Genomic DNA, 26,122 nt, shown 5'->3' on the forward strand with positions numbered 1-26,122 from the left:
TATTTAAGAATGGTAAATAATGTAGAAGCAAAATGTGTTGATTTGTATGTTTATGATGTTCATTAGCAGCTACTTTAGTGTTTACAGTGTGTTGGCCACTATTCTGAACACTAGGGATGCAGCAGGATCTGTGTGTGCTCATGGAGCTTGCATCCTAGTTAGGACAGACCCACTAAAGACAAGTAAACACATTTAACTTCAGACAGTCGTTGTCACTTTGAAGATGTTAAAATATGCGGGTGTGATAGAACGTGCTGGTGGGGTCTCTAGCAAAACTGTATTAGAGAGGGAGGCGAGGGGGGCCTCCCTGAGGACGCAGCAGCTGGACTGAGCCGAGTGGGAAGGTGCGAACTGTGTGAGCCTCTTGGGAAGGGATCCCGTGAAGAGGGGACATCGAGTACGAAGATGCTGAGATTATGGCTGAGTAATATTCTATTGTATATATGTACCACATCTTTATCCAGTCCTCTGCTGATGGACGTTTAGGGTGCTTCCACGTCTTGATTCCTGTAAATAGTGCTGCTGTGAACATTGGGGTGCAGGTATCTTTTCGGATTATGGTTTTCTCTGGATATTACCGGGGGAAAGGGGGCAAGGGATAAATTGGGAGATTGGGATTGACATATACATACTACTATATATAAAATAGATAACTAATGAGGACCTACTTGTATAGCACAGGGAATTCTACTCAGTACTCTGTAATCCCCTATGTGGGAAAAGAATCTAAAAAAGAGTGGATATATGTATATGTATAACTGATTCACTTTGCTGTACACCTGAAACTAACACAACATTGTAAATCAACTATACTCCAATGAAAATTAAAAAGAAAAAAAGTTGCTGAGATTAGAAGGAGCTTGACATGTTTAAGGGACAGAAGAAAAGGCAGCTCATCGTATTTATATAAAATAAAGAAATTATGAAATCCCTTTCATGATGCTAGTCTCTTAAAAGTGAGGGCATTGTCATGTGAAAAATATGGCTACTGATTTACCCATCGTGCTTGTAACTTATTTCGCATCACAGTTGTCTTTAGGAAGGTAGGCTCACTCTTGAGTACTACTGTGAGTAAACTGGTACTTGTTAGGAGCGGGTTTCTTGGTGACCTTAGCACCCCTGCTTTGGCCTGAGTCAGGGTTTATCTGTTTGTTTATTCACTTGTTCATTCATTCATTCAGCATCTACTGTTGTCTAGGTATGGCTGTTTGGGCTAGGAAGATAAGTCGGTCACAGTTCCTGCTGTCAGGTAACACAGTCTGTTGGTGGAGGCAGCAGAATAAGCAGGCAGTATTTGTAGTGCAGCTGAGCTCAGGGAACAGATCAACAGGGTGCCAGTGGCTCCTTCTGCGGACGAGTAGGAAATAGCTTAAACGAAGAGTGAGAAGGGTAGTCCAGACTGAGGGAATTGGCTGTACGTTGGCGGTGTGAGTCGGACGCATTCAGAGCACAGCATGCAGGTCTGAATGGCTGGGGCTTGGGTGAGAGTTAAAGGCTAGGCCAGTGCTCCTCCACGTTGGCTGCATATTAGAATCACCTGGGGAGCTCCTCAAACAGCCTTAGTGCTCCAGCCACAGACCAGAGGGCTTGCAGCAGAATCTCGGGGGAATCATTGTGTTTTAAAGTTCCCTCGCTGATTTCAGCCTGCAGCCACTGCTGAGAACCATGGCTCTGCCTCTGATTCTCTTAACACCTGTGAGCTCAGCACTGGATAGGAAACCTGGCAGGGGCCATGTGACTTCTGCCCTAGGCTAGGAGCTGACTTTTAGTGTCACTTACTTGCCAGTGCCTTCCTTGTTGTCAGGCCACCCGGATGTGGCTGCCTCCCTGCTAGACCTTCCAGCCCTGTCTTTTCCTCTGGCACCTAATAACCCCTTATATGTTTGACCCATGCTGCTTGCTAGACTCGTGTCCACTCCCATCTGCTTTCCTCCCCATCTCCACTAATCCTGTCATCTTATTACCTGGCACCATACTCTATTAGAAGCCATTTTGGTGTATGAGTTGTTAAATTCCATTTAGAAATCTCAGTTTCCCTTCTGACTGTTTCATCCACTTATGAGAGTATTAAATTTCCTGTTTGTTTTATTTTGAGAACTGTCCTAAAACTAATTGTATTGTGATTCCATTTAAAAAGGTCATGAATAAGGAGTTACAGTATTAAAGGAATTGTCATACTTTTTAAGGTGATTATAATATTTATGTGTGCTAGATTTGGACTACCTTTTGTGCTGCACTTAGAGAAGACAATAGCATGGGACCTTCTGCAGAGGGAAATCTTGGAGAAGATGAAGTATTTCTTGAGGCCCACAGTTGGCATTCAGGTGTGTAAGCCTTTTGGTACTCCAGCATAGCATGTGTGTACCCAGTGAAGAAAGTCATTACAGTGAGATTGGAAGTTCAGACCTTTGCCCTTAGGGAAGACCAGACACTGAGCTGGAACGCTGGGGAGCCCTGGAGAAAAGCTGCGTAGTAAAATCTGCTGTGTTCAGGTTTTCCAGAATGAGGACTGTCCCTCATTTTATGAAGGGAGCTGACCACTGCACGGTTTTCCATGCACTGCCAGGTGTTCCTTTATAATGTTTGTCTAATAAAGTTTAGCACATGATCGGCTTGGAGAGATTTTGTAGACTATCTATTTTCAAAATTATGATTTCTTTGTTAAGGTATCTGTGGAAAACTTATATTAATGTTCAGCTAAAGTAATATATTACTTGTCTTGCGTAACATATTTGATATGTTAATTGCATTTGGGGCAGTCATACTTAAAGTGTATTAGAGTGGCTCAACAGCCTCGCAGAATGTTGTAGAGAAGCATTTCGCAAAACAGTTTGCTCTCGCTCTAATCTGTTTTGGAAATGCCCCGGTGAACCACATGCCCTCGAAGAGAAACTCAGCCTGATTTACCTTTGCCATTTGTTGCAGGTGTGTCCATTCAGTTTGCGAGTGGTCAGTGTTGTGGGAATAACATACTTGCTGCCCCAGGAGGAGCAGCCCCTGTGCCACCCAACAGTAGAAAGGTAAAAAAAAAAAAAATCACCTTCTAGACTTTTATATATGTTTGTGTGTAATTTCTAGTGATGTCTGATGTAATTTCCATGTAAGTGTGGTGGGTCCTCCAGGCTCACTTAGAAAGTAAACACTTATTTTAATTTTGATTCATATTTGAGTAGGGTATGTTTCATGATCTTTTTTGGAATCGGGAAAGCCTAGAGTACTGATGTTAGGAAAGTAAATTGATTGGTCTCAGGACCGCAGATGAATTGCACTTTCATATTCACCAAGATAAAAGTTTTCCAAAGTAGGATTCTAATCATAACACTTTCCTCCTTGAAATCCTTAAATGGTAACCCGTGGCCTCAAAGATAAAGCCCAGTTTCCACAGTATGTGAAGTTCTCCACAGTTTGAACCCTGACTACTTCCCTTCTGTCAGGCCTCTTTCTTCTCCCCACTGTATTAAACATTCAGCAGCATCAAAGTACTGAGGGTTGTTTGAACGCACAATACGGTTTTATGTGTGCCTTTGCACGTGTAGTTTCCTCTGTTGATAATTCATTCCTTTTGAGCCTCTCTTCACACTGTCCCTCCTCTCCCCCTTAGAATTATCTTCTCCCTCTGCTATCTCTGTGCTTTTACGTACTTCTGTTATTAATAAAGTAATAGAGATATGTGTATATAGACACATGATACATATATGGATACATATAAATATAAAAACACATTATTGTTTTTATTATAATGACTTTTTCAACAAATATCGTAGTGCCCTGCATTTCAGGATTCCAAAAAAGTATACAACATGGTTCTGTTTTAAAGCAACTCACTGTTTGGTTTTAGAGATTAGAGTTAATAGATTAGATAATGATCCAAAACATTGCAAAACTTAAAAACTATTTGATGGGTAATACTGACTGTTAATGCTGAGTATCTCAGGAGATGGCAAAGGAGCCAAGGAGCTCAGGGGAAATAAGTGAGGTGAAACTTGAGGGGTGCCTTGTAGGAAGGCACAGTTTACATTGGTGTGGGCATGGTCCAGGGACCAAGTGGCCTATGGGGGCAGGTGAAGAGATGCAGGAGCAGAGTTTGTTCCCAGAGAGACTATCGTCCCATCCAGTCTCTATTGATTTGGTGAGATATTGGACAAAAATTGGAAAGATCATAACATCTTAAGAGTTATTGTGGATGACCTTATAGTGTGGTACTAAATTTATTCCAATATCTTTATTTCCATATTGAATATTTTAATTTAAGGATTTTTCAGTCCAGTTGTAATCAAGTTATTAAATAAGAGTTTATAATGGTCAGAAACCTTTTCTGATGGGGAACGATGATGAAGATTTTCAGCAATCACACTATGATTTCAGATTTCAGATAGGATGTGTATTTAATTAAAATCATTTATTTAGAAAGTAATATGTGACTTCCTTCCCCATCCTATAGGGCACTAAAATCTTGTGGACCAGGTGGCACTGCTCATGTGAAATTAGTGGTAGAATGGGACAAGGAGACAAAAGATTTGTAAGTATTTTTTTTTTACTTAGTGTTTGTAGAGTCATTGTCTTAATTATCACTATAATAGCATACCTTTGATCTTTCAAATTAGCTGAAACACAAATCTCTGTTTTCTTTAGCTAAGTATCCAAGTGTGTTGCTGATCCTTTATTTAAGTAATTTATTATTTCTCTCCTACACATTCTGTCATCTGGATCCCAAAACCTTAGAACATTTGTTTGCTGCTAATGAGACAGAAGCTATATATTCATTAACTACTGTGTAGGTCAAATTACTTCTTTTATTACAGACCCATTAACTCTAGCAAGTTATGCCAAATGCATGCCCTTTGATACAGAGGACAAGAATATATGATTAATCAGTACAGTTTGTGCCCGATCCCAGAAAAAACAATTCCAAGTTATTTCTTGAAAATAACGTTATAGATAGAGAACGTCTCACGACATTTTGGAACATAGAAAAGTTGGATTGCCACTTTTACTTTCTTATATATTGACCTTTTTGGTTATGAATTTACAGCCACGTTGTGAAGCTGTTAATTGTATTTTGTATCAGTTTTCCAAGACATTCTCTAATACATGCTTTTTCTCCCCCAATTGCAGCTTGTTTGTAAATACCGAAGATGAGTATATCCCTGATGCAGAAAGTGTCCGGCTGCAAAGGGAGCGTCACCATCAGCCTCAAACTTGCACTTTATCCCAGTGTTTCCAACTCTACACCAAAGAGGAGCGGGTAAGGGTTGGGCAGCATTTGTTGGGTGGTGAGGGTAGTAGGGAGGGCCCAGGGCAAGATGACAGTGGGGAAACAAATTATGCACCAGAAAACTCCCCAAGGATTTTTGCATTTACATAGGTTTTGCACATGTGATGTGCATCTTAGTGTTATTCCTCTTAGGATTTTAACAAAAAATAGTTTAAATTTCTGGAAAACCTTGATTAAATGAAATGCTCTAGATGTGAACCTTTGTATAGTTCCCTTTTTTTTTTCTTTTTACTTTTTAATGGTTAATGATAAAGTTATATTTTTGTTTCAATTTAGAGATTTTAAATTATTTTCCTTAGTAACTAGATCAGTGGTTCTCAACTTTTTGGAACTAAGAACATAGGTGCCATTTTAATTAAAATTAATTAAAATTAAAAATTCAGTTCCTTAGTTGCATTAGCCACATTTCAAGGGCTCAGGAGACACATGTGGCTAGTGACTCGTATTGGACAGTGTAGATATAGACATAAAGTTCTCTTGGACAATGCTTTAGACTACTTAGCATAGTGTTTGCAGATCGTAGGTACTCAGTAAATATTTGAATGAATGGATGGACAAATAGTGGATAGGACCCTTGCCTATGTGTTTTTTTTTTTTTTTCAACAGGAATATTTAATAACAAGGTAGATAACATGTTTATCTAACATATATTTTTATATAACTGAAGCTAAAGCAAAACATCCTGTTATTGGATAAATATGGCCTGCTGTACGTGTATACACTGCAGTGCAATTAAAAAAATACTGTAAATATAATTTCAGAACTTCAGAATTTGAATAGGTGCCAGTATTCTGTCCTTTTTTCATATGGGAAAAGAAAATTCCTTTGAAAATCATTTGAAGCTTGGAGCAAAATTCTATAGCTATATTCTTCATATCACTCTGGAGAGTCTTCATGATTCAGGTGATACAAGGGAAGCTTCAGTTCAGCCTTCTTTTCGGAGAAGACATTCCAGCTTTCATGATCTCATCAACCAGGAGAATATTGGTGGCAATTACAGTGCAGGAGTGAAGAAGCTGTTTCTTTACATAGTAGTGTTCCCATATGCTTCCCATTGGCTTACCTGGGTTCAGGTCCACACCCACAAGCTGACCTGAATGTTCTGCTTGGACTCAAACTAGTGTTTCCTGAAGGTCCAAACCAGAGTTCTGAGCAAGAGCCTTGTGAATAATGAGCACTGCATTAGCAAATACTCGAACTCCCAAGTTGGGCCCTGCCCTTTACCCTGACTGGGCTTTTATTTAATCAGGGCTTCTTCCATTGCCACTTGCACTGCACCAGTACCTGGAATGACACAGCCATCATCAATAACATTTTTAACAGCTGTCAAGCCACCTTTGATTGCATCTTTGATTTGCATGAGTGTGTACTTATTTGGTCCTTTGACCAGTAATGTGATGGACATTACGTTTCTCAGTTAAGTCAAACTTCTCTTCTCCCAGTGTGTAGTCATAGACAAGTCCTGCATTTCCCAAACAATCAGGGTTTAGGTCATCAATAGAATTCAGAGCTACCCCACCACGAGCAAGCGTCAGCCTTTCCACATTTCTCTTAGGTCTATGCAGAGCTATTACGCCTTCTTTTGCAAGAGCATCTAAGGCAAAGGGGTCAATTCCCTTTTGATTAATAACAACAAATCCTTTATCTGAATCACCACCACACTTTCTTTCAAAGTTCTATTATTTTTTTAACTCCATCTCAGCGAATTTTCTTTCAGTCTTCACTAATTTCTCTCTTCTGCACCCTTATTAAAAACAAAGCCAGAATTCACTTCTGTTTTTTCATATTCTAATGGCACATTTCATATGAAGATGTATGCATCTTCTACTTTTTTTTTCATATCAGGATGCCATGTCCCATGATCCAAAACAAGACCTCTGATTAAGCTTGTATAGGTTTCAGATTTATGTTTCATCCCTGTGATCTCAACCATGAAGGGGTCACTACGTTCATCTTGTTTTTTAATGGCCAAAATGGAGTCCACTACAGCGTCTGTTAAAACGTCAGCAAGTTTAGCATGAATTTTAGTATGTAGAGATGTTCTGGCCACGTCTGTAAGTGTTTTTTTACTGTTCATCTCTTTGCATATTTTGACTAGTTGCCAAAACTGAAGTGCCTTTTTCTTTGCAGCTTCAAATCCTTCTGTTATTATTTTGAGATGAAGATCCTATAACAAACACATGGTTACAAAACCACCACTAATACTAGAGATCTTCAGTTAGATGCAACTATAGTTCATGATAAAGCAGATTTATGGAAGGATGTTCTGGATCATTCATACCCTTTAATACAACTAATATGATGTGCTGACTTTCTGAATACTTTACAAAGGATAAATAAGCTTTCAGTGTAGAGGAAAAGAACAGACATTGCTCTAGCACAGAGCTGAAACCAAGGAACTAAGGCACTCTTGGTGTTCACTGTGCAACAGGCCTTTGTGGTTTTTAAACCTCTCCAGGTTCAGGCGCCTTGAGAAACCTTGACGAGAGCTCTTGGAGTTCATCTGATTTTGAGTTGATGTTTAGGATCATAATTCTGGCTACTGATTCTTACTGCTCACTCTTGCATATAGGGAATCATGCAATTTCAGGGTCAGAGGGGGCTTTAAAATTTCTTTTTTCTAATGGTTGAGTTCTGCCTAATTTCAAATAGGTGATTATCCAGCCGCTGTTTTTCAGAGACACCATTTTCTCTTAGGGTATCTCTGATGGTGACCGACATTAACCTGAAATATGTCCCTGGTTGCTACAGCCAGCAGGTGAACTCTCAGGTCGTCAAGAACAGAGGACAGGTCTTCATTTTCTTCTACTTGTTTGTCCTTCAAATATTTGAAAATAGTTTTCATCTTCTAAGTCTTTTCTCCCCCAAGCAGTTAACAGCTAATTCCTTTAATAGTTTTTCATTAGACGTATTTTTCCTATCTTGGGCTTATATAAATAATTGGCTTTGAAACTGGTTGATCACATGCTGTATGTAGCACCTTATCCTATTTAGCTTTTTTTTTTTTTTTAAATTGATTTGGGAGATGTCTGAGAATGTCACAAAGCTTAAAGCTGAGCAGATCTACTAGATGATAACATTGGTATTCTACAGAACATCTTGCTGATCTTTCAAGCTAGCCAGATACATTTTAATAGGGCTTTGTTCATTCAATCCATGTCTGTTGAGTACGTACTACGTGCCAGGTACTGTGCTAGGAACTGGGAATATAGCAGGGACCAAGACAGACAACAGTTTTGCCCTCAGCTTGTTTACAGTGTAGTGGGGATAAACAGATAAGTAAAGGAAGCAAAGGTCTTGGGGTCAGAGGAAGGTTGAGAAAAGAAACGAGGCCATTGTGGCTGGGGCACAGCAGGTGAGAGAATCCATCCTGGTCGTAAAATAACCCCAGCATGTCTAGCAGTGTGTGGCCCATGGAAGGCATTCAGCAAATCTATGCCACAGTGAACGAATGAGTGAGTGTTCCTTGGGGAGCTCAGTCACTGGGTCCAAAGATAACAGTCCAGATATGGAAGAGGAGGAGGTCAGACTTAGCAGTGGGCTGTGTGACGATCACTTTGGGGTCGCGTTGTCTTCAAGCTCAGTATGATCAGCAGTGTCATGTGGGTGTCAGCGGCTGTTGGCTACCTAAGGATGCTTTAGAAACAGTGTCCAGAACTCAGATGGTGATAGCACTGCTCTTCTCATTACCTTAAATGTTCACTGTTAAGAGACTGACATCCCGGGGCACAAGCAGAGAGTGTGCATAGGGGATGGCGCGGCTGAGTATATCTTGACGAAGGAGACCTTAAGTGAGGATCTGATAGTTATTTTCACATACTTTGAGGGCCATCCTGTGGATAAGGGGTTGGCCTTAATTTTATCTAAAAAGCAGAATTAGAGATTGGAAATTACAGGGAGAGTGATTTTGTCTTAATAAGAGGAAGAACTTTGTAACAGACTGCCTGAAAATGGAACAGCTGCCTCTGGGGCTAGTCGTCTTCCTTGCTGGGCAGTTAGCGAGGCTGGCCACGCTCCAAGGGTGCTCTGCAGGCCTAGCAGCTCTTTGTGGCAGTTTACAACGAGATAAGTACAGAAGTCGAGCAGTGTTGTAGAAACTGTCAAAGCTGCCGGACATTGTCTTGACATTCTTACTGTATCTTATCAAAGAGTATCTGTTTATGCTGTATTGGAAATTAAAAAACAAATAAACAACAACCTGTTCCTTTACCGCGAGCACTGGGCTGATGGCCACATCTGTAGACAGCGTGTTAGCACAGATGTGGACATGCCAGATGACAGTTAGGTTCCTCCTGCCTAACTTTCTTTTTTTTTTTTAACATCTTTATTGGAGTATAATTGCTTTACAATGGTGTGTTAGTTTCTGCTTTATAACAAAGTGAATCAGCTATGCATATACATATATCCCCATATCTCTTCCCTCTTGCGTCTCCCTCCCCACCTCTCTAGGTGGTCACAAAGCACTGAGCTGATCTCCCTGTGCTGTGCCTGCCTAACTTTCTGATTCACTGCTATCCACCCAGACTTCTGTCTCCCCCCATCTTTCCTACACACATGACAGGATCTCCCTCTCAGGAAAAATAACTCCCTCACTTCTGCTTCCCTTTCAAACTACTGTGCTGGTCTTTCTCTTCTTTTCTGTGTAACTTTACCATTTAGTGATTTCAGGTCTTTCCCTTTCCTCCCTTCCAAACCTCTTGTCATCTGTCTGACTTGCGTTTCTGACATTGCTCTCCGAAGTTCTCGGGGCCCATAGTTTGCTCAGTTCAGTGGCCTCTGCTCAGTCTGCATTTGACCTCTCCGTGGGCTATGGTACTGATAACCACCCTGTTCTTGCCACTCTCTTTTCTTGGTGTGCATAAAAGGAATGCTTCTGATTTGCCTATTTTTCTGACTGTGCAGCCTCAGGTTCTGGTGGTTTCTCGACCTTTGTGTTTCCCTTAAAAATCGGCCTTCTGCAAGATTCTGTCCTTGGCTTCTTTCTCTTCCATCTGAGTGGGCATTGCCATCTGTTTCCGTGGCTTCCCTTACCTCATGGTGTTGATGGTCCCAGATCTGACGCATCTTCTGAAATCCAGAGGAGATTTTAAAAATCTCTCTTACCAGACATGCTCTGTTAGTACCTTTGTGCTGTCATCCTGAAACCCTTGCCTGCAGAGGTGACGTACGTGGATTCGAGGGCTCAGATGGATGTTGAGGAAGATCTTGTTGGTAGCAGGATGGGGAGGATTGCTTGGAGCAGTTTGATGCCTGGGGGAGAGAGGACAATTAAGAGACTTGAGGACGTCCAGGTAAGAGGGAGTGAGGACTTTGAATTACGGTGGATGGAGAGGAGGAGACGGGTGTGAGGAATGGCAGAGAGTGTTACCTCGGATGGACGTGGAGCAGAGGAAGAGGGAAGGGTTTGAGGCTTTGGGTTAACCCCCCGTGTTCTGCTCTTGACGGGTGGTTGTGGTATTTGCTGGGGTAGCACATACAGGAGGAGGAGAAAAGGGAGCTGTATTGATAGAAAGGCGACGAGTTGAGCTTGGGAGTATGCTGAGCATGAGGTGCTTCTGTGGCATCTAACATCTCTGTGCAGTATTTACCTAGTTGGTCATTCCTTTTGGAGAGGTAGTCTGTTCAGCAAATGTTCGGGTGCCAGCTCTAGCCAGGCGCCACTCTTAATTGTGTTTTTCTGTCGGCTCCTATCGGACATAGTTTGGGGAGATCCAGCGCCGTGCCACGCCCTGGCTGGGAAGTGTCTGGCCGTCTCCTGTAGCAAAGTCTTGCCTGAAGCGGCTCTTAACAGAAGTCGTGCTCCTTGTTTTCAGCTTGCCCCAGATGACGCCTGGCGTTGCCCGCACTGTAAGCAGCTGCAGCAGGGGAGCATTACCTTAAGCCTCTGGACTCTGCCTGATGTGCTCATTATACATCTAAAGAGATTTCGACAGGTAAGGAAACCCTCTGTCATAGGGAAAAAAGCTGTGACCAAGTTTCTTATGCCCCTTACTGGTGGGCTGTTGGGTGGGGAGTTCTTTGGTGTCCCTGTTTGATCCTGTGATCCTGTGTTGTCGCAGACACACATCTGCCCCTGCGTTTGGAGCCTGTGTTTTGCTCTTTCCCAGAGCAGTTTGCGCGTCCTGTGGCCCTTTAAATCCTCACCATTGTAGTTCATATGGCAGGTATTTTACTCTGTCCTGAGGATTTGCTTCAGATTTGTAAATGTTGTGCTCAAGTAAGTGCACGTTGGGATTAAAAAAAAAAAGTTGAGCGCCTTTCTTGGGGGTGGGTAGAATTCTATTTCTGCCTAAAGTAATAACGGGTGTTGTCCTGCTTCCAAGGAGCAGTTGTACAGTTGTGGAGATGAGTCATAAATATATACAAAGAAAATCTGCTTTGAGTTGTGTTGCTTTGTGAGTCAGTTTCCCCACAGAGGCTCTCTATTCCTAAGGTTAGAGTTGTCCTGGGCAGCCCCCTTGTAAGAGAGGTAAATGAGAGGTAAACGCTGGAGGAGTCTGAGCCTGGCGTAAGAAAGTTTGCATCTGAAAGATTAGGAGGAGGCCTGTACCGGGTGAGCTGGGAGCGGGGCTGCACACGTATAGTGGCTGAGGGAGCAGCGGGTGCAGAGCGTGTGCAGGAGGCTGAAAGCTGAGGCCAGTGTGGCTGCAGCTCCGGGGGGTCGGGGGGAGAAAGGCGTATGTTGAAGTAGAAGAGCAGGCAGGGGCTGGTCGTCCAAGCAGTCCTTGTAGGCAGAGTGGGATTCTGAAGCAGAGGAGCAACATGGCCAAATTTGTGCTTGGAAGAGACCATTCAGGCTGCTGTGTGGAGAATTAGAGGCTACAAGGATGAAGACAGGGAGACCTGAAGGAGGCCTTTGCAGTCGCCGCGGGCGCGGGGCCGGCCGATGGCTCGCAGTGGAGTTGCGGCAGTGGAGATGGAGAGACCTGGAGAGACTTGAGATGTCTAGGGCTGGCTGATGAAGTGAATGTGTCGGGGGTGTGCACATGGTCCCCAGGGTGGCCTTTCACACACAGGTTTGGGGTCCAGCTCCTGTAGTAGTGAGGAGTGGGCACTTGCCCTGAGTGTCCCAGCTGTACGCTTCCATTGGGATCTTTCAGGGGGACAGCCAGTTGAGGGTTTGAACCCAGCTTCTCTGTCTCTTTCCATACACACAGACTGGCTTCCTTTGCTTTCTGTTTCTTTTGAAGACATATCATCACCCTTCCAGCGCCCCAACTCAAAACTGCAGTGTCATCTTTGACTCTTCTTTCCCTGTCACCTAGGCAGTCACCTCTTCGGCCTGGTTGTGCCTCTCCACTGCCTCCTGTACGTGTCCCCTTCTCCCCATTCTTGCTGTCATCCTGCCAGTTCCAACTTCTGATACTTCGGAGCTGGTTGCAGTTGCAGTGTCTTTTCATTGGTTTCGTAACCTACACTGCTCTTCCCTTTCTACCATGTTTTGGGCACTACTTAATGACAGCTCTGATGGCATCACCTCCTCCCTCAAAGCCTCAGTGCTTGTCCCTTGACTGCAGAACAAGGTCCAGGTTCTTTAGCCTGACCTTCCTGACCATGCAAGACCCATCCTACCTTTCTCTTAGGAACCTTTTTCTTCCCTTAGTAGGTCCATAGTTCCTTGGGTTGGGAATTATCTGTGCCCGATTAATTTTTTAAAGCTCCCATAGACACAGGAAACATTTGGTAAATATCTACTCAACTGATGGTTGGATTTCCCAGTGGGCTTAATGGGAAATACAGATTGCCCAAGATTGTCAACTAAATGACTATATTAAGTTAAGTCACTGTTAACTGTTAATTTGTCGGAGGAGTTGGGAAGGAAAGAGTCCCTGTTCTGTGAATGGCTGTTCTGTGCCAACACTGTGCTTTCCCTTCACATATGTTGTTATTCCATTACTTTTCATGCCTCTTTCGTGACAGAGGTTTCAGGATGAACCCTTTATCAGGTAAGGCAATGAAGGCTCATTAACCCTTATATGTAGATCATCGCTGGTTCCATTTTTGGTGATATTAAAACCTGTTCCTCCAGTTAGATAAAACTGTTAATCTGTTTCCCTGTGTTGTATGTGTCTTTGGAAACATCAGATAGGTAACTCAACCCTACTTCAGTTGATAGGGTCTGCCTTTCACGCTAAACTGATCTACCATCTGCTTGCACGAAAATATCATCAGAACTTGGTTTTCTTCTTGCCACAGGAAGGAGACAAGCGTATGAAACTTCAGAACATGGTGAAGTTCCCTCTGACTGGCCTGGACATGACACCTCACGTGGTTAAGAGAAGCCAGAGCAGCTGGAGTTTGCCATCCCATTGGTCTCCATGGAGACGGCCCTACGGACTCGGGCGGGACCCTGAGGACTACATCTATGACCTGTATGCTGTGTGCAATCATCACGGCACCATGCAAGGGGGGCACTACACAGGTCTGCAGCGCGAGAGGCCGGGCGCCTGTGCTGACGATTCCTCCCGACATGTTTTGCTTGTGACAGGGTTGCTTTGCTTTAGAACCTCGCTTTCTCTTCCAGCAGGCAGTGTGCCAACCGTGAGGGCAGTTTTCATCCTTTGGTTCTCTGCCCTGAGTTAGATCGTCTGGTCGGGCTCTGACCCAAGCAGGGAATGGTGTGTGCAGATGGGTGACATCGTCTGGCTCACCCTGGACTTGCTTTCTTGACCTCACCTGCATGCTCCGTTTAAGGTTTTGCTCTGCTTCCTTGAGGACCTAACATCTCTTTTATTTGGAGTGGTTGTGAACCACTTTTGTAGTGTCTTTAGAGTGGCTTGGAAGGGGTTTTCTTTTTGCTGTATGGTTAAATTTACTTTTTCATTTGTCAAAGCAATAGTGCTCATCATATGAAATTTAGAGACTAGAGAGAGACAGATGGAACAGTGCTATCAACCCACGAGATTATCACTCAGAAATAACCCATGAGATTAGTGCTCAGGAAATGGTAACATTTTTAGAAACTGTGGTAAAATATACACAACAAAATTTACCGTTTTAACCATTTTTAAGCCTACGGTTCAGTGTCATTAAGTACGTTCGTATCTTTGTGCAGCCATCACCACTGTCCATCTCCAGAGTTTCTTTCATCTTCCCAGATTGAAACTCTGCATCCATTAAACAGTAACTTCCTGTTTACTCCTCGCCCATCCCCTGGCAGCCACCATTCTTTCTATGAATCTGACTGCTCTAGGTACCACATGTAAGTGGAATCATACAGTATTTGTCCTTTCGTGTCTGGCTTATTTCACTTAGCATAATGCAGTCAAGATTCACCCACTTTGCATCGTCTGTCAGAATTTCCTCTTTTTAAGGCTGATAATATCCCAGTGTATGTAGGTGACATTTTGATATGTGGTGTTTCCTTCCAGTGTTTTTCTGTACGTTCTGGCCATTATTTTATACTGTTGTGATTGGCCTGATTGGCCTTTTTTTTAAATGTCCAGTGCTCTGTTCAGGTGAACCTTTATGGAACACCTCCTCTACGTCCTGCTTGCACTGGGCTGTGTCACATCAGAGACACACTGGAAATGAAAAGATCTCGACCTCTGTCTTCCAAGAGTGTAATCAAGTGGCTGAGGCGGTGTAGGTACACTTAAAATGAAAGAGCAGGATGTATATTAGGTCCTGTGGTTGAAGTGTGAACAGAGCAGGGGCTGGAGGAGAGAGTGGTCAGAGCAGCCTCCTCCTGGAGGGTCAGGAGAAGCTGTTGGGATTAGTAACCTGCTGCCTACACGTGAGGCCCTTATGGGCTAATGGGGCAGACGCTTAATTTTTTTTTTTAATAAATTTATTTGTTTGTTTTTATTTATTTTATTTTTGGCTGCGTTGGGTGTTCGTTGCTGCACGGGCTTTCTCTAGTTGTGGCGAGCAGGGGCTACTCTTTGTTGCAGTGCACGAGCTTCTCATTGCAGTGGCTTGTCTTGTTGCGGAGCATGGGCTCTAGGCACGCGGGCTTCAGTAGTGTGGCATGTGGGCTCAGTAGTTGTGGCTCATGGGCTCTAGCGCGCAGGCTCAGTAGTTGTGGCGAACAGCCTTAGCTGCTCCGCGGCATGTGGGATCTTCCCGGACCAGGGCTTGAACCTGTATCCCCTGCATTGGCAGGCGGATTCTTAACCACTGTGCCACCAGGGAAGTCCCAACAGATGCTTAATTTTTGTAAATATTATTTTTAATGACCAAAGAATATTCAGTTGATGGAATTCTAATGTGATATAACCATTCCCCATTGTTGAACACATATATTGTTTCTGGTTTTTAACTTTGAAGATAACTGATGGACGTATTTGTGTGTAGTCACCTTTTCTGTACTTTAATTCTGTATTTCCTTGAGATTGAGTCTCAGAAATGGAATTATTGGGTTAAGGGCTTTCATGCATGCTGGGGAGGCAGGTAGATTTGGGGGCTTCTTGCTTGGACATCTGTATGTCGGGGGACTTGATGTGAGGGTCCTCCTACTGTATAGGTGGCCAGGACTCAGATTTCTGCGTGCTTCTCACTCAGCCTATTTGGCATGAACACTTCTCTGGGACTTTTTTTCCTGCAGTTCAGTGGTTTCTGCAGCAAGACCCCAGGGTGCTAGTGATTCATAAAGGTAGGGGGAGGTAGAGGAGGGTAGGCTGTGCCAGTTGGTGTTTCAGTCTCTCTGAGGCTGTTCCCCGGCAGTTAACCCTGAGACCCCTGCAACATGGTGAAGGAGCCTCTCGGGCCCCAGACCCCCTCCTTGGCCCAGCACAGTTACTCTCTCAACCTGCTCTTCCTCAGGAGACAGGGGACGTGGAGTGTGACTGGACACAACAATCTTTTGTTCTCGAAACCTGTTTAGTTCTAGTTCTTTCAGTACGCTGCCGGCAGCAGTCACTTGTGAGAGGAATGATCCCGACCTGGAGTGTATCTCGTAGTGGAGCCGTTTGGATGGCCTCTACTTGCCCTCGGAAGTACTTGAAGGAGAAAAAGGGGACAGAGGACCTATTGAAAAGTCCGTAGAAGACAAAGTTAATATTAATTAAATGCTTAAGTATGTTTTACCTTGTGTTTTGGTTTAAGCCAAGTTTTAATACTGTATTTTGTGTCTTACCTATGTTATATTTATATTTTGGGGGGCCACTTGTATAATAAGTGTTGCGTGTCTAGTTGGATTTTTGCTTTTGTGGCATTCCCGGTCATATCTGCATTCTTCGATACTGAGTCACAGAGTTATATACTCGGGGACTCTGAGAATTGAAAGGGCCTTAGAGGGAATTTAATTTCACTGATTAGCTGGTGAAGTAGTGCCTTTGCCAGCGTCACTGGTTCGCGTTCATGTAGCTTCAGCTTTGGTAGAGAATCTCCTGTGTGTAACAGTGTTTCTCAGGAAAATATGGGTGAGCACGTTGTGTGGTTTCTAGCAAGAAATTGTTGAGGCAAATCGGACAGTGCCAGATTTTCACCTGTCATGTTGCTCTTTGTATAGCATAGACTCTGGAAAGTGCCCGGAAACCCATAACTGCCTTGGAGGCAGTACAAATTAGTGAGAGGAGTATGGGTTAGAAGCTAGACACGTATTCCTAGCTCTGTGACCTTAGGTGGGTAACCTTATTCAAACCTGGTCCCCATGTGAGGGAGGCAGAAGTGCTCGTGCCTGCCTCCTGGGGCCTGTTACCGACGAGGGGCTCGGATATTTTCTGCGTTGTTATCCCTTTCCCGTGCTTAGGCCATACGGCTGCTTTTCTGATGAGAACATTTTAAGTACCTCAGCATTGTTGAGTTAAAGATATCTTGTTTTTAAGCTTTCATTTGGAGTGTTTATTTTAATGTGTTCTTTTATTTTGCACTGGTTCTAACTATAATTACATGGTACATGTATGGCTGACTTGCGTAAGGAGTCTAGAACAGTGCTTCTCAAACCATCTGTGATGAGGAACCTTTTAAAAAATTTCTTAAACCTTTTTTTAAAATGTCCAATCCTTCATGAACCATGAACCAGTACTTTTGCAAAAACACAATAAAAGTATCATACAGTATCAGATTGCTATGAATGTTTTTAAATGCTTACCTCGTTGTGGTGCTTATCTCATGGACTGGCACCGGTCTGTGAGCCACAATTTGAGTAGCACTGGTCTAGGAAATACTTCAGAAAATAGCGCTGGGAAGAAAAGCACATAGAATTATTTTATAAATACGTCATTGACCCATTCATGAGTCCCTGTGCTGCCTTAGTTTCCACACCGTGACGGAGGACAGACCATCCTCAGGAGAAACGGACTGAAGCTGGTACAGGCTGCTCCGTCACCTCCTCTCGGGCGCGTTCCCCCTTACAGACCTCCCACTCCCGCTCCCGAATAGCAGCCCCTCACCGGCTGGGTCGTTCATCCGGCAAGCCTGATGACTCCACTGACCAAGCAGTCGCTGTTTACCAGCTCCATTTGCTGCTTGTGTCTCCCTTTCTCTGCCGTCTGGTTCCAGTGAGTCCACAGCTGCAGACGACTTTCCTCCCTACAGTCAAAGGTCCTTCTTCTGCTCTTCTTTTTCGGGAAAAAGAAGAGCAGAAGTATAGCCCTTCCTCTTCCGGGTCCCTTTCGTCTCCCAGGAGTCCATACTTAGCAAAGTGGTTGTGTCCTATCGAGGGAGTCACTCCTGGTGCCACTCGGGGCCTTATGTGTCCTGCCCCCGGGGCCCTACTGAGCCCGTTCCAGCGTTCAGCTAAATATTCTAGCACTCGTTTATTTTCACCCCAATAAATGGGTCTTTTTAGAAAGAATTGTAAGCGTGTACGTTTCTGGATCAAGCTTATCACACTCCTGGATCGATTCACAGGATGGTGTGTCTCCAGGAACGCTAAGCTGTGTCCTTGCTGGTACTTGAGTGCTCTTTATTTTTATCTCAGCTTAGAGTTTGGACTGGAGGGAAGGCCGCATGCATTCATGAGCTCCAGTGTTCTCAGTTTGCCAGGGGCCTTCCAGCAGGCATCATTTGTGCTACCTCTGAGGGAGGCAGGGTGGGATAAGGCTTTAAGCTCAGGGACTAGATAATCCTGTAATGAGCTGGCCCCTGCCCTTCACCAGCTGCATGACCTTGGGCAAGCTGGTTAATCTTTTTGAGCCTCTGTAAAATGGCAATGATAATAGAACAAATTTCATAGGATCAAATGAGATGCACGTAATAAGTGCTAAACAAATGTTAGCTACTGCTCTCATTAATATCATCATTTCTAGTTCTGTTGTTTTCTGACTCTAAGAAAACACTAAACTGTTACAAATGCTTGAAACAGGGTTTCTGCATACTGGTACAGTAACATTTTTGCTGGGTAATTCTGTATTGTGGGGACTGTCCCGCGCATGGTGGGATGTGTAGTGGCGCCCCTGGTCTCTACCCACTAGATTGCACTAGCATCCTACCCTCCCCACGCCCCCACCCCCAGTTGTGACAGTCAAAAATGTGTCCCCTGGGGCAAAATCATCTCTGGTTGAAATCCACTGGTTTAAAGAAGTATATTGTGTTTTCTAAAATTAAATAGAATTTCATCCATTTGGAATAGTTTGGAATTTCTTGAAACATTTTGCCTGAGTGTGATTTAGAATTTGGATTTCTTACCTCTTTCTGTATTACTATCTGCAGCCTTAGAAAGTTCTTGAATTAATTATATGAGCCAAAGGCATGGTGTCTGTGGGTCAAGTGGAGTGGCCACTGCGGCCGCCCTGGTGCTGATCGCTGGTGGGCTCTTTTTGGCAGCATACTGCAAGAACTCCGTGGACGGCCTCTGGTACTGCTTCGACGACAGTGACGTGCAGCAGCTGTCGGAAGACGAGGTCTGCACGCAGACGGCGTACATCCTCTTCTACCAGAGGCGGACAGCTATACCGTCATGGTCGGCCAACAGCTCGGTGGCAGGTAAGGCCACTCTACTCTTGGGTGGTTTGTTTTGAGAGCAGAAAATTGTAGTTGATGGTCCAGAGAACTTCTCCAGGAGGTCTCATGATGCTGTTGGTTGGATCAGATTAATTCTCAGGTTTGCATTTAATCTGGAAACCAGAATGGTTGCAGTTAAAGGAAATGGGGGTGGAATGCCAGCAGCTGTGAACCAGGAGTTCCCGTGGAGGTGGAGTGGAGCCTGGCTCAAAGCACGCTCGTGGTGTTTACTTACGGAGTAAATAAACGAGTGAGGGAGCTAAGAAGCAGCGCAGCACACTGCTCTCAGAGTCGAGGGACTGGAAATAGAACTAAGACTTGGCTTTGCCATATTTTGGTCGGGTTATCTTCGAGCATGTCCCACCCAAGCCACATATGTGTCATCTGTAATATGGGTGTACTGATCCTACCTGCCTCATGGGGTCGTTGTGTGAAACAGATTAGGTAAATGTGCATTAAATCCTTTTGTAACGGGTAAAGCACCATTAGAAATCGTTCTTTTTTGCACTAAGGTTGGCCTATTCTGTTAGGGGAGGCTATAAAAATATTAGATGGCTTGGATTTAGTTTGACGGGATCTAGCCTGTTGTGCTTCTTAGTAAATGCAGGAACCAGTACCCACGCGTGACGTTGGTGCAGCCACACGCGATCCGAACAGGGGGGCGAATGCTTCCTAATGCAGAGTTGGAGTTTAGAGAATAGGACAGAGGATTGGGACATGGCAGTGTGTGATCCGTTATTAACCCCTGCTCCCCTTGAAGCGTGCGAGGGCTAAGTTGGAAGCCGCTAAAAGGAGGCATCACTGAAGCAGAGTGAGCCCTGCTGGAGTCAAACCCCACCCAGTACAGCCGTCTGTCCGTAGCTGCTCTTAGTTCCCAGAAAGTGGGAACTCCAGGGCTCTAGTGCCGTCCCTCAGTGCTTTCCAGAGTCTGAGATAGGCTCAGAAATGACACCCTCTTGAGATCTACTCTAGAAAGTCATGTGTCTTCATGTTCTCCATTTCAAGAGCAGTTTCTGTTGCTCCAGTATATATTTAAGGGCCTCCCTGGAACAGACAGGACACAATGGCACGTGGCCTTGTGTGTGCATGTGTGTGTGTGTTTATATATTAATATTGTGAAAATGATTTAAAAATTCCACCACACAGGCCTAGAAGATAACAGTACACCGCTGCTTGCTTTTTTTCCCTCTGTGTCAGAAGTATTCCTGCAAGTGCTTAGAACAGTGCCTGGGGTGTAGTGCTTAATAAATGTTTGTAGAATAGATGAATATATGCACGATTGTATCTGTTCCATTCTGTTGCCAGCACTAAGACTCGGACTTTGCGTTCTGAAGTAGCCATCCCTGTACTTGGATTTTATTACTGCAAACGTGTGTGAGCGTCTGTCCTTTTCATCCCAACAGGCGACGTTCGAGCGGGCACAGCGTGGGCCTGGGAGTTAGTGCTGACCTGGCGGTGAGGTCCCCCGCCGCCCGGGCAGCACCCCTTGGTGAGGGCGTGTGTGGCACAGGCAGGATTCTGGCCTGACCTCGGCGCCCACTTCCTTTCCTGCAGGCTCCACAAGTTCCTCCTTGTGTGAACACTGGGTGAGCCGTCTCCCGGGGAGCAAGCAGGCCAGCGTGACCTCTGCAGCTTCCTCCAGACGCACCTCCCTAGCCTCGCTGTCTGAGTCTGTGGAGATGACTGGGGAAAGGAGTGAAGATGATGGTGGGTCTGGGTTTCGGTGGCAGATTTCCAAAATGGCAACTCACGGACACAGCACGGGCTCCCTCATGTCGAGGAGCATTTTATATAACAGGGTCATTTGCTCTTCCTCTGTGACCTAGCACTTCTTCCTTCCACTCCGTTGTTTTCCACTTTTAAGGTCTAATGTGGAGGCTGGGGCTTTAACTCTGTACAGTAATGTATGTTTCTTTTCAAAGCGCTGTTTGAAATCTTCAGAGCAGCTGTGAGGGGACTCAGCGAGGTTGTGGTTTGCCGAGGGCTGCCTGGTGTGCAGGGCCTGGCGTGGAGGCTCCTGACTCGCTCAGCTTCTCGCCTTCCCACCACGCTCTCTCCCCTGGAGGGATCTGTGGTGTGCCCTTGTGGGTGCAGAGCATCTAGAACAAAAGCTGTTGCCTTTGCATAAGGGAGTTTTTAGGAATTTTGAAGATAGTCACAGTATAAAAGCTTTGAAAATCTGATAAAAATTCAGCTCCAGTGTTTTGCCTTCAGCTGCCGCTTGAGTAGTGGCGGAACAGCCCTCGGTTCTCACGGGGACCCCAGGTGGTGTGGGGAGGGTCGGGCAGCCGGAGCCCTGAGAGCTGGGAGGAGCAGGGGAGAGTGAGCTCAGCTTCTATAACGAGGACAGTGACTCATCCCCCAGCAAGCCTCATTCTGTGGTCAGCAGTTCCATCACGTCCAGTAGCCGCTCCTAGTGGCGCTCAGGAGGCTGGAAGAGGAAGGCCAGACGAGAGCTCTGTCGCAGCTCCAGCTCTACCCCTGCTTCTGGCTGTTGCTTCTTTTTTTGTAGAAAAAGAGTCTTGGGCTGTAACTGTGAAGCTTCTGTCTGTAGCTCCTGACATTTTATGAAAAACTGACCAGTGAACCTTGGCTTGTTAATTATTTAGAGGTTATTTTCAACACAGCCTTTAAACCTAGAATTCACTGTTGTTTTAATAGTAAGCCTAGATATGGTTTGGCTCCGGTCTGTTTTTAGGTCTGTTTTTAAACGGTGTAGTTGGCGAAATCGATATCAGCACCATCATCGTGCAGTGGTGCTGGGTGGTGCCCACAGAACAGGGCCTATCTCTTAGGATCTCATCCAGACAGAGTTTTATTAATACCACAGCTACAGCATCAAGTGTGTGGAGAATTTAATTTAGAATATTTTCTGTGGAAGTTTTAAGTCACTTAAAATAGGAGTATAGTGTTCTAATTATGAATATTTTCCTTGGAGGCTTTCCACTGATTGCTTTCATAGTCAACGATTACAGGCCCGCCTACCTGTGGCATTGAGTTGGGGGGAAGGGGTTGCGGTTCTGGTGTTAGCTCTGCCTCTGTTTGTGTGATCTTGGGCAAGGACTGCACTGCTGTGGGCCCCACTGTTCCTAATAGGATGAAGAAGCTGTAAATGAAGTAGCTCACATTTATTGAGCAGCTGTGCAGTGCCAGGTGCCTTGCTGGGCACAGGACTTTTAAGATTTTATTTAATTCTCATAGTAGCTCTGTGAGTTACAACAAGGGTCAGCAGACTATAGCCCACAGGCCAAATATGGCCCCTGCCTTTATTTGTGTAAAAAAAAAAAAAAAGTTTTCTTGGAACACAGCCACGCCCATTTGTTTGTGTTGCCTGCGGCTGCTTTCGCACTAGGGTGGCAGAGTTGAGCAGCTGGCCCACAAAGCCTAAAATATTTACTGTCTGGGCCTTTAGAGGAAAAGTCTGCTGACCCCTGATGTCGAGCAGGAAGGTGGTTTGCTGATCCCCAAGTTAGAATGCCCATATTTCATAGGTAAAGGAACTGGGCTCAGAAGAGTTAAAATCACATGACTACTCCTTGACCCCAGACCCCTTGATTTCCTGCCGTCTTAGATGGATGTCCTAGTAAGGACATTTGGTAGGTTTAGCTTAATGACACTCTCTTTGCTGCATTCAGGAGGTTTCTCAACTCGACCGTTCGTGAGAAGCGTCCAGCGCCAGAGCTTGTCATCCAGATCTTCTGTCACCAGCCCCTTGGCCGTCAATGAAAATTGCATCAGACCTTCCTGGTCCCTGTCTGCTAAGCTGCAGATGCGTTCCAGTTCCCCTTCCCGCTTCTCAGGGGACTCTCCGATTCACACCTCCGCCTCCACCTTGGAGAAGATCGGGGAAGCAGTGGACGACAAGGTTTCCATCTCTTGCTTTGGTAGCTTGAGGAACCTGTCCAGCAGTTACCAGGACTCAAGCGATAGTCACAGTCGACGGGAGCACAAGGCTGTGGGTCGGGCCCCTCTGGCTGTCATGGAAGGTGTGTTCAAAGACGAGTCAGACACCCGCAAGTTGAACTCCAGTGTTGTAGACACACAGAGCAAAAGCTCAGTACAAGGGGATCCATTGCCCCCCATATCGGGTCCATTTGATAACAATAACCAGATTGCTTATGTGGATCAGAGCGATTCTGTAGACAGCTCTCCAGTCAAAGAGGTGAAACCTCCAAGCCAGCCAGACTCCCTCGCAAAGAAATCGGAGAGCACAGCCAGCAGATCCCCCGGCTCCAGAGGCGCTCCTGAGCCAAACAGAAGCTTGCGGAAGGGGAGGCCAGTCTTGGCCAGCCAGGAATCATCTCTTTCCAGTACATCCCCTTCTTCTCCTGTTCCTGTAAAAGTGTCTGTAAAGCCCTCCCGCTCCCGAAGCAAAGCCGATTCTTCTTCCAGGGCCAGTGGACGGCATTCCTCCCCTGCCCGCCAAAAGGAGTCCTCCCCCAAGTCCCAGGACTCCGTGTCATCTCCTTCGCTCCAGAAGCAGAAGTCAGCTTCTTCCCTCGCTGACAGTGCTTCCTCCTCATCCGCCAAAAAAGCCTCAGGCCCTGCCCCGAGGGGCCCCTTCCCTCCTGGGAAGAGCAGGACTTCAGACAGGAGCTTAAGCAGAGAGGGCTCCAGACAAAGCCTGGTTTCCGACAGAGCCAGCGTCACCTCCAGCCCCAAACCCAGTTCGCCTCGCGTGAGCCAGGCCAGAGCCGGGGACGGCAGGGGGGACGGAAAGCACGTCCGCAGCTCCTCCATGGCCAGCCTGCGCTCCCCCAGCATGAACATGAAGGCCGGTCTGAAGAGGGACAGCAAGTCGGAGGACAAGGGGCTGTCCTTCTTCAAGTCAGCTTTGAGACAGAAGGAAACCCGGCGGTCGACGGATCTTGGCAAGACAACCTTGTTGTCCAAGAAGGTGGGCGGGAGCTCAGTCAAGTCCGTCTCTAAGAGTGCAGTGGATGACAAGGCAGAGAAAGGCTCCCAGGCGCTAGGCTCCCAGCAGCCAAATGTGAGTGCAGTTGGAAAAGAGCAGCTTGCCTCCAAGGACCCTGCTTCTGCTAAACACTCCCTGCTGTCCGCTCGCAAATCCAAGTCTTCCCAGCTAGATTCTGGAGTGCCCTCGTCTCCTGGTTGCAGGCAGTCTGCTGAGAAATCCTCAAAAAAGTTACCTTCTAGCATGCAAACCAATGCACGGCCTTCTCAAAAACCTCAGTGATATTTCTGCAATCCAAGTGTTTTATCTGTAAAGATGTTAATTTATTTAGAACCCCTTCCCTCCCACCAAAGCCCTCTATGCTTTTGTTTTGTATTTTTTGGGTCACGTGCCTGACGTACGTGTGTGTGTGTGTGTGTGTGTGTGTGTGTGTGTGTGTGTGTGTGTGTGTGTGTGTGTAGAATTCAATTGCAAATTGTTAAAAGCATCGCCTTATTCTGCCATTGAACCAAATAACAGCCATAGGCAAAGCATTGATACCCAGTTAACTGGAATAACTGCAGACGATACCCTGGACGGTCCCTTTAGCAACTGTACATATTTCTTTCTAGAGAACTCTAATGACTTTCGTTGGACACTAGGGATTTGAAACCTGTGACCCAGTTAAGCTGTCGTTAGCGTGCTCTGTAGAAGGATGAATTATTTGACTTGGGTTTCATCTGAGCGGAATTTGTCCTCACCGCGTGCGGATTGTCGTGTGGCACCAGAAGCTCTAAAAACTGTGACACTAACAGTGAAACAAACCGAGGGAAGACTGTTGCTTTCTGCACTTTGGCCCCATCTACCAGTCTTTGTAAAGGGCAATATTTTAACACTAATGTTTCTCAGGTATATACTCAGCTAGTCTAGGATGGGTGCGCACATCAGTGAAAGGATCGAAGAAGAAGGTGGCCTGTGGGTGGCTGTCATTTCTCCTACTGCCACAGATAGAAGTTTTTAGAGGTAGAAATGAAGTCCTTCACCACCTTCATATCTGCAAAGATGTCTGTACCATAAGCTGTCTTGACCCTTGGGGTATGTCCTAAGAGGTGGCAAACTGGATAGCTGGAAAGCCAGTCGCTAGTCGTTAAATTCTTTTTTTCCTTGTCAGTTTGCGAGCTAAGGTCATTGGGATTTTGAAGTGCAGTAGAGCAGTTAATACCTTTGAAAGAGTCCTGGAGAAAAAAATGGATTCTAAACTGGATGCATAAATCTGCCATTTTCCTTCTCTGGTGTTGCTTTTTTCCACGTTAGAAGTTGAAAGCTCCACGCTGCACCATGTGTGCATGCCTTTGTTTCCTCATCTTGTAATTTGGAGAGGAAAGAAGTTGCCTAATGCCAGCAGTTAGTGATGGTATGTTAGAACGATGTGTGACAAAGTGTTATATGCACACTTCTGGTCCTGCCTGTCAGTCTTAGTTGTGACTGTTTTTCAGGAACTCATTTATTTCTTCTTTGTGCTGAAGATTTAATCTCTTACCCAGAAACTCACAAGCAGGATGGAGCATGTTCCATCTGGCATTGTCAGTGCAAGTTGCATTTCTTGTTTAGAAAAAAAAGGGAACCTCACAGAAATCCAAAGATAAGCAAAATTTTATATATATATATATATATATATATATATATATATATATATATATATATATATATATATAAAATTTCAAGCTTTTAGGAGGTATTCTGGAATTTTGTGCTTTTTTTTTCTTTTTCACTTTTTTTAAATGTCAAGAGAGTCATAGTTCCAATTCTCTTTGAAAAGCATTTGTCACTTTGCCATGAAATATAGCATGCTAAGTTTATATGCTTTTACATATTAACTTTTTTTTAAGTCATGGACTCTTCAGGTTCTTCCTGAACTCTGTGCACAGATCCATTTATAATCTCCCTTTTCAGTATTGCTCTGTGTGAAGTGACTATAACACATATTACATGCATAGCTATGAATTCTGCACTGCCCTGTTTTTTTTTTTTTTCTTTTCTGTGAATACCTCTTGGGAAATGTTTCC

At 44.9% G+C, this 26,122-nt stretch overlaps 1 protein-coding gene and 1 pseudogene across 2 annotated transcripts in view; one reads left to right on the top strand and one right to left on the bottom strand.

Moving 5' to 3' along the window:
• The window catches only part of USP31 (ubiquitin specific peptidase 31), a 69,127-nt gene extending 44,722 nt beyond the window's left edge, over positions 1–24,405 (top strand). Inside the window, exons 8-16 of the mRNA XM_082858122.1 lie at positions 2,213–2,324; positions 2,926–3,020; positions 4,442–4,519; positions 5,116–5,245; positions 11,089–11,208; positions 13,472–13,697; positions 18,986–19,144; positions 20,717–20,869; positions 22,798–24,405. Coding sequence (XP_082714248.1) covers positions 2,213–2,324; positions 2,926–3,020; positions 4,442–4,519; positions 5,116–5,245; positions 11,089–11,208; positions 13,472–13,697; positions 18,986–19,144; positions 20,717–20,869; positions 22,798–24,359 — 2,635 coding nt within the window. The 3' untranslated portion in view covers positions 24,360–24,405. The remainder of the gene's footprint in view (positions 1–2,212; positions 2,325–2,925; positions 3,021–4,441; positions 4,520–5,115; positions 5,246–11,088; positions 11,209–13,471; positions 13,698–18,985; positions 19,145–20,716; positions 20,870–22,797) is intronic.
• On the bottom strand, positions 6,196–7,352 carry LOC309972881 (T-complex protein 1 subunit zeta-like; annotated as a pseudogene). The gene has a single exon. The product of its transcript is annotated as a T-complex protein 1 subunit zeta-like (transcript).
• Positions 24,406–26,122: the final 1,717 nt, after the last annotated feature.

Source organism: Leucopleurus acutus (genome assembly GCF_964270905.1).
Source record: "Leucopleurus acutus genome assembly, chromosome: 16".
Classification (NCBI taxonomy): domain Eukaryota; kingdom Metazoa; phylum Chordata; class Mammalia; order Artiodactyla; family Delphinidae; genus Leucopleurus; species Leucopleurus acutus.